The sequence below is a fragment of the Schistocerca serialis genome, chromosome 5 (genome assembly GCF_023864345.2).
Source record: "Schistocerca serialis cubense isolate TAMUIC-IGC-003099 chromosome 5, iqSchSeri2.2, whole genome shotgun sequence".
In the NCBI taxonomy this organism is placed as follows: Eukaryota; Metazoa; Arthropoda; class Insecta; order Orthoptera; family Acrididae; genus Schistocerca; species Schistocerca serialis.
The window spans coordinates 205,016,390-205,028,954 of record NC_064642.1 but is presented as its reverse complement, the minus strand read 5'-3'; the positions used below and the strand labels follow the sequence as shown (position 1 = coordinate 205,028,954).

The window sequence follows — 12,565 nt, the reverse complement described above, 5'->3', positions numbered from 1 at the left end:
CAATACAGAAAATGAAATACAGAGAAATACTGCTGATAAATAGCACAAAGGATGAAGGAAGGTTGTGAAACAGAATGATGATGGGAAAGAAAAGCCAATGGAACTTCAGACCAGAAGCCAGTGAAACTTCAGACCACACAGATGGCAAGAGTCAAGTGTATACAGAAGTGCTGGTTCCCAGGTGTAGAGTCCAGTAATCGTGTTGTGGTAAAGGGGAAGATGCACCCAAATACCACGAGCGGTTAATTCAACACCCAAGATGACACTGATATGTTTCATAGTATGCTCATAAGCAGACACGTTGTGTTCTTCCAGTGCAGACAGTTTATTTGTAGTTTTCATGTACCAACACTCCAAACATGTGTGTTTTGCTAGTCTGCCATTATTATTTCATGTTCATTTCCACATCATGTGTCTCCCTTAGTGAAGGCCTTTTAACAGATTTCATTATTTCTAGTACTTGTCTTCTCTTAATCTTACTTCTTATTTTTATATTTAGGAATCTAGTTTCAAGTTGTGAAGCATGTATCAGCCCATCTCCACAGCATGTTATTCGTAAGCACAGACCAGTTCTACCAGAGAGCTGGACTGTTATATTTTGTTCCGTTACACATGATACGAAGAAGAACTAGGTGATTAAATCAGTATACATTGATTAAAAGAAGCTAGATCCACTAATCCAGGAAAGATCTGTTCCATTGGCCAGTAAAATCCATACAAATCATAAAAATCGTTAAACATACAAATGTATATGTATGTAAGTTCCACAGCACCACCTAAACCACTGGATCAGTTTCAACCAAACTTGGATCACGTATCATTTACTCTCTCTGTAAAGAGTCACTGTGGGGGTAAAAACCACCCACCTATCAAAGAGGTGGTTAGGGGTGAAGAAACAGTGTAGCCCACAACACAAGAATATCCATACTTTAGTCATCCAGTATTTGAAAGTAAGAGCATTAGGGACAAGCAACAAACTTTACACATAATTTCAAACCTTTATGTAACTTTTCCTCACTGACAACACCCACAAAATGATCAATGGAATAATGTTTATCACCTACTATGTTTTCACTGTTCATGCAGTAAAACTGCCACAAGAAGTGTGACGTTTCAATTTATTGCTTCTTTACTACTAGCTGTACTTGTTACACATTTTGCAGACAGTATTCACATATACCACTGAATGTACCACAAAAGGTACTTCACTGAACAGCATTTACTTCAGGAGATAACAACATAATAAACACTAACTGTGTGAAAAACTACCACATCATGCAATATGTTTACATATATTATCCTGTTGCTACTAACTCAACTGACAACACATTTTGCAGACAGCATCCATGTATGCTGCTGAATGTTCCTGTTGTTGTTGTTGTTGCTGTTGTTGCTGGTTTAATGCAGCTCCCCATGCTACTCTATCCTGTGCAAGCTTCATCATCTCCCAGTACTTACTGCAACCTACATCCTTCTGAATCTGCTTAGTGTATTCATCTCTTGGTCTCCCTCTACGATTTTTACCCTCCACGCTGCCCTCCAATGGTAAATTTGTGATCCCTTGATGCCTCAGAACATATCCTACCAACCGATCCCTTCTTCTCGTCAAGTTGTGCCACAAACTCCTCTTCTCCCCAATTCTATTCAATACCTCCTCATTAGTTATGTGATCTACCCATCTAATCTTCAACATTCTTCTGTAGTACCACATTTCGAAAGCTTCTATTCTCTGCTTGACCAAACTATTTATCGTCCATGTTTCACTTCCATACAAATACTTTCAGAAACGACTTCCTGACACTTAAATCTATACTCGATGTTAACAAATTTCTCTTCTTCAGAAACGCTTTCCTTGCCATTGCCAGTCTACATTTTATATCCTCTCTACTTCGACCATCATCAGTTATTTTGCTTCCCAAATAGCAAAACTTCTTTACTACTTTAAGCGTCTCATTTCCTAATCTAATTCCCTCAGCGTCACCCGACTTAATTTGACTACATTCCATTATCCTCGTTTTGCTTTTGTTGATGTTCATCTTATATCCTCCTTTCAAGACACTGTCCATTCCGTTCAACTGCTCTTCCAAGTCCTTTGCTGTCTCTGACAGAATTACAATGTCATCGGCGAACCTCAAAGTTTTTATTTCTTCTCCATTGACTTTAATACCCACTCCGAATTTTCTTTTGTTTCCTTTACTGCTTGCTCAATATGCAGATTGAATAGCATCGGGGAGAGGCTACAACCCTGTCTCACTCCCTTCCCAACCACTGCTTCGCTTTCATGCCCCTCGACTCTTACAACTGCCGTCTGGTTTCTGTACAAATTGTAAATAGCCTTTCGCTCCCTGTATTTTACCCCTGCCACCTTCAGAATTTGAAAGAGAGTATTCTAGTCAACACTGTCAAAAGCTTTCTGTAAGTCTACAAATGCTAGAAACATAGGTTTGCCTTTCCTTAATCTATGTTCTAAGGTAAGTCGTAGGGTCAGTATTGCCTCACGTGTTCCAACATTTCTGCGGAATCCAAACTGATCTTCGCCGAGGTCAGCTTCTACCAGTTTTTCCATTCGTCTGTAAAGAATACGCGTTAGTATTTTGCAGCTGTGACTTATTAAACTGATAGTTCGGTAATTTTCACATCTGTCAACACCTGCTTTCTTTGGGACTGGAATTATTATATTCTTCTTGAAGTCTGAGGGTATTTCGCCTATCTCATACATCTTGCTCACCAGATGGTAGAGTTTTGTCAGGACTGGCTCTCCTAAGGCCGTCGGTAGTTCTAATGAAATATTGTCTACTCCCGGGGCCTTGTTTCAACTCAGGTCTTTCAGTGCTCTGTCAAACTCTTCACGCAGTATAGTATCTCCCATTTCATCTTATTCTACATCCTCTTCCATTTCCATAATATTGTCCTCAAGTACATCACCCTTGTATAGACCCTCTATATACTCCTTCCACCTTTCTGCTTTCCCTTCTTTGCTAAGAACTGGGTTTCCATCTGAGCTCTTGATATTCATACAAGTGGCTTTCTTTTCTCCAAAGGTCTCTTTAATTTTCCTGTACGCTGCATCTATCTTACCCCTAGTGAGATAAACCTCTACATCCTTACATTTGTCCTCTAGCCATCCCTGCTTAGCCATTTTGCACTTCCTGTCGATCTCATTTTTGAGATGTTTGTATTCCCTTTTGCCTGCTTCATTTACTGCGTTTTTATATTTTCTCCTTTCATCAATTAAATTCAATATTTCTTCTGTTACCCAAGGATTTCTACTAGCCCTTGTCTTTTTACCTACTTGATCCTCTGCTGCCTTTACTACTTCATCCCTCAGAGCTACCCATTCTTCTTCTACTGTATTTCTTTCCCCAATTCCTGTCAATTGTTTCCTTATGCTCTCCCTGAAACTCTGTACAACCTCTGGTTTAGTCAGTTTATCCAGGTCCCATCTCCTTAAATTCCTACCTTTTTGCAGTTTCTTCAGTTTTAATCTACAGTTCATAACCAATAGATTGTGGTCAGAGTCCACATCTGCCCCTGGAAATGTCTTACAATTGAAAACCCGGTTCCTAAATCTCTGTCTTACTATTATATAATCTATCTGATATCTAGTATCTCCAGGATTCTTCCACGTATACAACCTTCTTTTATGATTCTTGAACCAAGTGTTAGTTATAATTAAGTTATGCTCTGTGCAAAATTCTACCAGACGGCTTCCTCTTTCATTTCTCTCCCCCAATCCATATTCACCCACTATGTTTCCTTCTCCCCCTTTTCCTACTCTCGAATTCCAGTCACCCATGACTATTAAATTTACATTTCCCTTAACTACCTGAATAATTTCTTTTATCTCATCATACATTTCTTCAATTTCTTCATCATCTGCAGAGCTAGTTGGCATATAAACTTGTACTACTGTAGTAGGCATGGGCTTCGTGCCTATCTTGGCCATAATAATGCGTTCACTATGCTGTTGGTAGCAGCTTACCCGCACTCCAATTTTTTTATTCATTATTAAACCTACTCCTGCATTACCCCTATTTGATTTTGTATTTATAAACCTGTATTCACCTGATCAAAAGTCTTGTTCCTCCTGCCACCGAACTTCACTAATTCCTACTATATCTAACTTCAACCTATCCATTTCCCTTTTTAAATTTTCTACCTACCTGCACGATTAAGGGATCTGACATTCCACGCTCTGATCCGTAGAACGCCAGTTTTCTTTCTCCTGATAACAACGTCCTCCTGAGTAGTCCCCACCTGGAGATCCGAATGGGGGACTATTTTACCTCCGGAATATTTTACCCAAGAGGACGCCATCATCATTTAACCATACAGTAAAGCTGCACGCCCTCAGGAAAAATTACGGCTGTAGTTTCCCCTTGCTTTCAGCCATTCACAGTACCAGCACAGCAAGGCCGTATTGATTAGTGTTGCAAGGCTACACCATTCAATTATCCAGACTGTTGCTCCTGCAACTACTTAAAAGGCTGCTGCCCCTCTTCAGGAACCACACGTTTGTCTGGCCTCTCAACAGATACCCCTCCATTGTGGTTGCACCTACGGTACGGCCATCTGTATTGCTGAGGCACACAAGCCTCCCCACCAACGGCAAGGTCCATGGTTCATGGGGGTTCCTACACAAATATATATTTTTGGCACAGTTCAGGAGATGTAGCGTCATAAACACAGAGATGCATGAGAAACTGTTGCATCAAGCATTATGTTTTAATTTATTACTTCTTTATTATTAACTCTATTTATTATTTTGCAGGCAGTAGGCACATATATCACTGGGTATACCTGCAAAATTATATCATTGTATAGACATAGTTCAGCAGATATGACATCGCAAACATTAAGCTGCATGAAAATGCAGGATGGAATTCACTAGACATACAATTGAAATATGTGCACAAATATGCAACAAGCAAAGCCAGAGGCAAAAAGCTTATCCTAATGCCCTGGAATGATTTCAAGCAAATTCAGCACACATACTTGTTACAGTTTGGAAAGAAATACTGTAGAAGTAAGAACCACCAGCCTCCGATTGGGATGAGTGTGATAATGTGGAGATAAAAGGAAGATAAGAGGACAAAGAAACAACAAGGAGAAGGAGGAGATAAACACAGACAGGAGAAGGAAGAGTGGACAGTGTTAGGGGAGGAGGGAATAGACAGGGAGATGAGAAGAGAAGGAAATGGGCAGAGACAGTGGAGGGAGGAGACAGGCAGAGAGATTCAGGAGGAGGAAGTGAACAAATGAGGAGAGAGGGGAGGAGGAAATAGACAGAGAAAGAGAAGAGGAGAAGATGGGCAAAGACAGGAGGAGGAGGAAACAGGCAGTGAGGTATGTCTGAGTCTGCATCTATATATGTGTATGGTACCTGTTCTTTCAGACATGTCAGAAAGAACAGACAAAATGGTGGAGCATGACAGCTGTGAAGAATGAAATTTCAAAGAATTACAAACATCAGCTATGTATGGGAGATGGACAGAATCAACAGGGAGAGTTGAAAATTTGTGCCCGACCAGGATTTGAACACAGGATCTCCTGCTTACTAGGAAGTCGTTCTAACCCCTAAGCAACCAAGAACACAGAAATTAATGTGGCTGTGCAGTCTTACTCCAAGCAGGCCTCAGCAGACTCACATTCTCAACTTACTCCACACACTACAAAAGGGAGGAGGAGATAAACAGACAGAGAAGGAAAAGGATGGAGAAAGGGAAGAGGAAGAGATAAACAGAGAAAGGGGAGAGCAGGAGATACACTAATAGAAGATTGGAATAAATAAATAACCCGAGCAATGCGGGGTTTCTCTAGTCATAAAATAAAACTGTTCAAGTAAGCTCAGATTCATTCACAAATATAATTCATTACCTGTATGTCTTGTTAGAAGTGGTGATCCTCCACAACTGCTATAAGGTGGTGGCCGCATGTTAACAGGTCCTGATAAAGGTCGCTCAGTTTTCAGAACTTCACCTGTTAACAAGATTTGTATAACCAAATATGATTACAGGAAATAAGTACATCATACATTAATCTTGCACTCCAAGAAGACTCTTGATGGAAGTGGCTGAGTCAATAGAAAGCAAATGATGTTGACTGGTACCGCCCAGTTTCTGACTGCAATAAGTGTTAGTTGTGGATTATGTAATATTTAAAGTATCTAATGTATCATTTACAAGATGCTTTCAAAGCCCCTTCTGTCATTTCAATGATAGGTAATTCCTGTCACTTGTTCTTTCATAGACATAGATGCATCAAACAGACTGTTCTCTGGTTGCTAAAGATTGGAAGAAATCAGCCAAACAGTGATTGATGTCATCTGAGTTTCTTTTACTCTGCAACTCTCATCAGCCACTTTGACAAGAGTCTTAAGTACATATATTGTACCATACACTAAAACAATTTTTAAAATATGACAAATTATGAATGGGGATATCGACCTCAGTCACTATGGGAACATCTAGGTGGCAAACTCAACACACATTACAGTGGAACTTTGATTTTACATTCTCCAATTTTATATTTTTTGTGAGTCTACACCATAAATTCATATCACCTGTGGAAAACCCATAAGATCAATGCTGAAAATTACACAATTTTGCGTGTCTTCCTAATAAAGTTTACCTCAATTCTATGTTCTTACTTGACACCTCACTTTACTTCATCCTATTGACATTTGATGTGACTGAAGGAGTTATAAGTGGCACAAAAGACAGATGGTTCACACTTGCAACATTTAGCTTTACTGTGCAATTATGATACAACTACTGCTAGACGGTAGCAGCAATGAAAAAACAGGACAGTCAATGTGAAGTGTTTTGGACTGAGCCAATTCATGGCAAAAGGGCCCAGCTACCACTTTTTATTGTGTCAGTTATAATGCAGTCTTGTCTTTTTGCATGTATTTCCAATGTACTGTATTCAGCAACAATTTCAATCATCAATCTTTTAAATTCAAACACTCAGTCTCGAAGAATGTGATAGGTCATATCAAGTATATTTCACACTACTTTTTGCAGGAACTGATGTAATCGTGACATAGTGGCACCGTGAAGGTGACCAGAAACAAGACTATCAATTTGCCAATTGCTATAGTGCTGAGTTGATGTTTATGGATGTGTTAATGACAGGAGAATTTCAGTTGTAGAACGAACTTTTCACGGGAATTGAGACAAGGAAGTTGACTGTATAAAAGGGGTTTTTAACACATGTAAAGTGAGCTCGCGTGCTGGATACACTAGGGGTCAATGCATTAACATCACCAGAGCATGCTGCACTGCTATTGGCTATACAACAAAAAACAAACACTCCCACATGTTAGATTCTGATGCCTTTCACTGTACTTCACAGTTTTCAGTTTAATTCACCATGTTCATCAATATTTGCTTTTTTCTGGGTGAGCACAATGAAAAGGCCTCTCAAAAACAATTTTAACGTATGATTTGTAGTCCGCATGTTCGTAAATAGCTCAATTATCTTGTACCCAGGTACCAATTTCAATTTTCTGATGAGTTTTTACTTGCCGTTACATGTCTGTGATTTTTTAAGAACTGATGACATTCATTATCACGAATTACTATATAAAGATTGTATTGAACATTTCGTTTTCTTCACTTACACAGATTTTGTACAATGTATTGGAGATGATAATAAGTTTTAATCATATATGGCAGTTACATCTGTTTTTACTAATATTTTGGGGATTTTAACTTTTTCATCAATTTTGATTTGCGTTTTTTAAGTCTGAACCGCACAAAAACATAAAATAAGGGTTTCACTGTAATCACAACTGTAAGGGTAAGTTTCCAAAGAAGGAATAAGAAACATACCAAAAAGAAAAGCCAAAAACTTCAACACACCAATCTATAAGATCAAGGGTGGCAAGACAATAGCTCCAGTTAAATGTTATTTGTTTACTGCTCATGAGTGCACATAAAATATATATACTAGTCCCTCAGTTTAGCTTTACAGCCACTTTTTACATGTCCTGCCATTCACACTTTTCCATAACCATGTCGGTACTGATTTTTCTTGTAATTTTTAAACAAAAATATCTGTCTTCTGAAGGTTCATAATATTCACTTTATATTATAGTCTCTTGCTTCTGCATCTATATATCTACTCCATAAGCCACCATACGGTGTGTACTTGCAGAGTGAGGGTAAAACAAGTTTCTATATGCCTTAATAGGAGCCCTAATTTCTCTTATCTTATATTCATAAGTTATGCTAAACATATGTTGGTGGCAGTAGAACTGTTCTGCAGTCAGCTCCAAATGCCAGTTCTCTAAATTTTCTCAACAGTGTTCCTCAAAAAGAACATTGCCTTCCCTACAGAGTTTCCCATTTGAGTTCTCAAAGCACCTCCATAATACTTGCATGTTGTTCAAATCTACTAGTAATAAATCTAGCAGCTCGCCTCTGAATAGCTTCAATGTCTTCCTTCAATCTGACCTGTTGTGGATCCCAAACAGTCAAATAGTACTCAAGAATCAGTCACACTAGTGTCCTATATGTGGTCCCCTTTACAGATGAACCACAGTTTCCTAAAATTCTCCCCATGAACCCAAGTCAACCACTCACTTTCCTTACTACAATCCTTATATGCCCATCCTATTTCATATCACTTTGCAACATTATGCCTCAACACTCGATTGACATGGCTGTGTCAAGCAGCACACTACTAATGCTGTTTTCAACCATTACAGGTTTGTTCTACATTTAAATCTAGCTGCTGTTCATCACACCAACTAGAAATCTTGTCTAAGTCATCTTCTATCCTCCTCTGGTCACTCAACAATGACATCTTCCCGCACACCACAGCATTATCAGCAAATGATCACAGATTGGTGCTGACCCTGTCCAACAGATCATTTATATTTAAGTAGATATAAAATGATAGTGGACCTATCACACTTGCATGGGGCACTCCTGACAACACCCTTGTTCACTGTCGAATACAACATACTGGGCTCTGTTACTTGAGAAGTCTTCGAGCCATACTCATGTATTTGGGAACCTATTCCATGTGTTCATACCTTTGGTAACAGTCTGCAGTGGGGCACCATGTTGAATGCTAGTCGGAAATCTATGAAGATGGAATCTGCCTGTTGCCCTTCATCCATAGTGCGCAGGGTATCTCATGAGAAAAGGTTAAGATGAGTTTCGCGCAAGTGATGCTTTCTAAACCTGTGCTGATTCATGACAGAAGTTTTTCCATCTCAAGGAAATTTATTATATTTGAACTGAGAATATGTTCAATAATTTTCAAGCAAACTGATGTTAAGGATACTAATCTGTAATTTTGTGGGTCCATTCTTTTGTCCTTCATATATACCGGAGTCATCTATGCTTTTTTTCCAATAGCTCGAGATTTCGTGCTTGGTAAAAGATTAGTAATAAATGTAAGCTTCGTAAGGGGCCAATGCCATAGAGAACTCTTTGTAAAAGCAAATTAGAATTCCCTATAGACCTCGAGACATATTTGCTTTTAACCCTTTCAGTTGCTTCTCTAAGCTGGAGATGCTTATTATTATGTCACCCATAAGGGAGTCTTTGAGATAGTCAAATGACAGTATGTCTGTTAAGATTCTCCTCTTGTATGAACATTATCTTAAATACAAAACCGAAAACTTCAGCTTTCTGTTTGCTATCTTCTATTGCAACACCAGACTGGTCAACAAGTTACTGGATAGAGGCCTTAAGACCCACTAAGCAGTTTTAGGAAGGACCAGAATTTTCTCAGATTCTTGGCAAGATCTTTTGCCAAGGTATGAAGGTATCCGATGTTGTATACTTTGTGCATACATTTTTTTAAAGATGCACGAATTACTACTAACTTTTGCCTGTCGTCATTTGTGCTTTCCCTTTTGAACTGAGAGTGCAACACCTTTGCTTCCTCAGCATTTTCTGAATTTCGTTGTTAAATCACAGTGGATCTTTTCCATCCATAATCTACTTACTCAGTACATACTTCTCCAGAGCACAATTTACAAACCGTTTAAATCTTGCCCATAAATCTTCTACATCCATCATACAGGAACTAAATGATGCCTCAGTGCAACATGGAAAGCGTTTTTAAAGTATCATAAAAAAACCTGAACTGCAAGCCATAGGTTATAGATTGTCATTTCTGCATTACAGATAACTGACTCCATAGATCTGAATGTAGAATTGACTTATTTATCCAATTTTCATTCATTAATCAGCTATGGCATCTTTTTCTAGTGTAACTTTTCATTGAGAAGAAATGGTTTGTGGTACAGAAGCACGTACTGAAGATGGTATGTGGTGTTCTTGTGTACAACTCTAAATAGTTGGGTGTACTGATAACACTCACAGCAATTCTCATAAAAATAATTCTAGAAAGAGGAAAAATTTAAAAACCATCCAGCACCCAGCATTAGTGTTGCACAGAAAGGAGTAAGCAATTTAGTGAACAAAACTCTGACCACATACCGAGCGGTAACCGAGCTTTATCTAGCAGATAATACAAATTAATTTCAAATACAAACTGAAATAATGTCTGCTTAACATCACTTCCCACTGTGCTCAAGAATTTCTGAAATGTGTTCTATCATGTAAATGGTCAACATGTTTGCATTTTTTCCTAAAAAATGTATTACAGTGGTAAATGGACTCATTCCACATTATAACAGGAGCAATTACTCCTCAAATACAATATATAGAACAAGGCAAATAACTAACAAACATGTTACACCATAGTGTAGATGCAGGCAGAACAAAAATACCACAGGAAACAACTTTTTTGTAACAATTTTCATCATTAAGAGAGATAAGTAAGCATGTTATACTAGTATGGCAGAGCTAATCACACCTAAAATAAACATTCTGTCCATATACAGCCTAAGCAAAAACTCCCACAAATAGTATTTGTGCTATTGACGAAGCATGTCAAATTCAAAACCATGTGCTGCCACATTTGTCATGAAACTTATCACTAAATACAAACAGACAGTCCCCAAGAAAAACTGTTGCCAGTTGACAATGTGCATTAAATCTTGTCCGGAAAATTATCTCTCTCTCTCTCTCTCTCTCTCTTAATTAACACATGAAAAGAATGTGTTTACCAGGGTTGGTTTGAGAACATTTTTTTCACACAAATGGCATATCCATTTCACATCCTGCCCTTTCCTACCTCAGACTTTAGTTGTCTCATTTGTGGACCCTTGTTTACTGAACATTTTTAAATCTGTTATCATATACTTTCACCTGTGTCTGTTTTTAGTACTAATTACAATACAGTCTGCACATAAAATTTGCACCTCTGATAAGCCTTTCAGCTTGGTGTCACAAGCAGATGTCTGAGTCATTTGGGCCTTAAGCTGACCCTGGTCTTAATTTGTCTTTAGCTTTCATTGGTCAAGTTAGTATACAGGCACTAATTTCTCCCCATGAACTAGGAGTAATGAGGAAAAATTAAAAACAAGAAAGGGAACACTGAGAGACACTACAAGTGTTATCTTAACAGAACCACAGTTACTACTGTCAGAGGTCACTCCTGATTTGAAAAGGTCCTTACTGTCTTTTTACTCTGGTATTACTAATTTTACTGACTACTTCATCTTTCCAGGTATCTGAATCAATCTTGCTCTCAGTCTCACTGTCAGCCTTCTATCTGTTCTTTTTATTTCTGTCCTGGCATTCTCTATTCTCTATCTGCCCAAACCAGGGCTCATCCTCGGGAACAGTTAATAAATTCTTACATAAGATTTGTCAGAAAATTACACAATTCACTGGCAGCAGGAAGATACATCCTAGAGCCAAACACCAACAGAAATTTTGGCACACACAATGTGTTTGGACTGCACTGTTTGGGTCAGTAGGCTGTTTTCTGGTTCTGATTTTATGCTCTGTATAGACAACCTCTATCCTGCAGGACTTCCCCACAGGTGAAGCAGAAATCCTTGGGTTTTTGCCCATTCTCGCCAAACTTTGACGGTTACCTGTATATATGATGCAACCTTTAGAAAATCAGCATGTAGTACAATATACATGGACATTGGTGCACAGTGTTCTGGTGAAGATGTGTTAAAAGGATGATATCAAGGCATTTTTAATGATGATGATAATGATAATGACAGTAATGCAACAAAACATACATTTTTTTAACTTTACACTTTCAAACTGACAGACAAGAAAGGCCAGGATTTATCCTGTGTATCACTACAATCTCAATGGGCAGCAATAAGTCTCCTGGTGGAAGTTAATGGTTACAGCAACTTCCAAGCATTTAAAGAGTATAAAGAAGTGCACCATCAAAATATCCTAGCTGAGTGAACCATTAATTTGTGAAACTAAGGAACTATGCCAGAAGAGGTAATACTAAACATTTCAATGTAAATAATAATAATAATGTTTTGATTATCAAAATAAAGAGTTGAGTACTGAAGTACACATTAAATCACTTACTTTTCTATCCTGTGATGTGTCACATTGCTGAAAAATGGGCTGATACTAAGTGAAGATTAACCACGATAATGGCCACCATTACACTGTACTCCAGTCTGGAGTGGACTACATTTCCTACTTGTGTTAAA

At 38.3% G+C, this 12,565-nt stretch overlaps 1 protein-coding gene across 5 annotated transcripts in view; it reads right to left on the bottom strand.

Annotated features, from left to right (window-relative positions):
* Positions 1-12,565, bottom strand: part of LOC126480865 (uncharacterized) — a 114,669-nt gene that overhangs the window by 57,121 nt on the left and 44,983 nt on the right. For all 5 annotated transcript variants that reach the window (XM_050104240.1, XM_050104239.1, XM_050104243.1 and 2 more), the window contains exon 7: positions 5,878-5,979. In XM_050104240.1, coding sequence (XP_049960197.1) covers positions 5,878-5,979 — 102 coding nt within the window. The remainder of the gene's footprint in view (positions 1-5,877; positions 5,980-12,565) is intronic.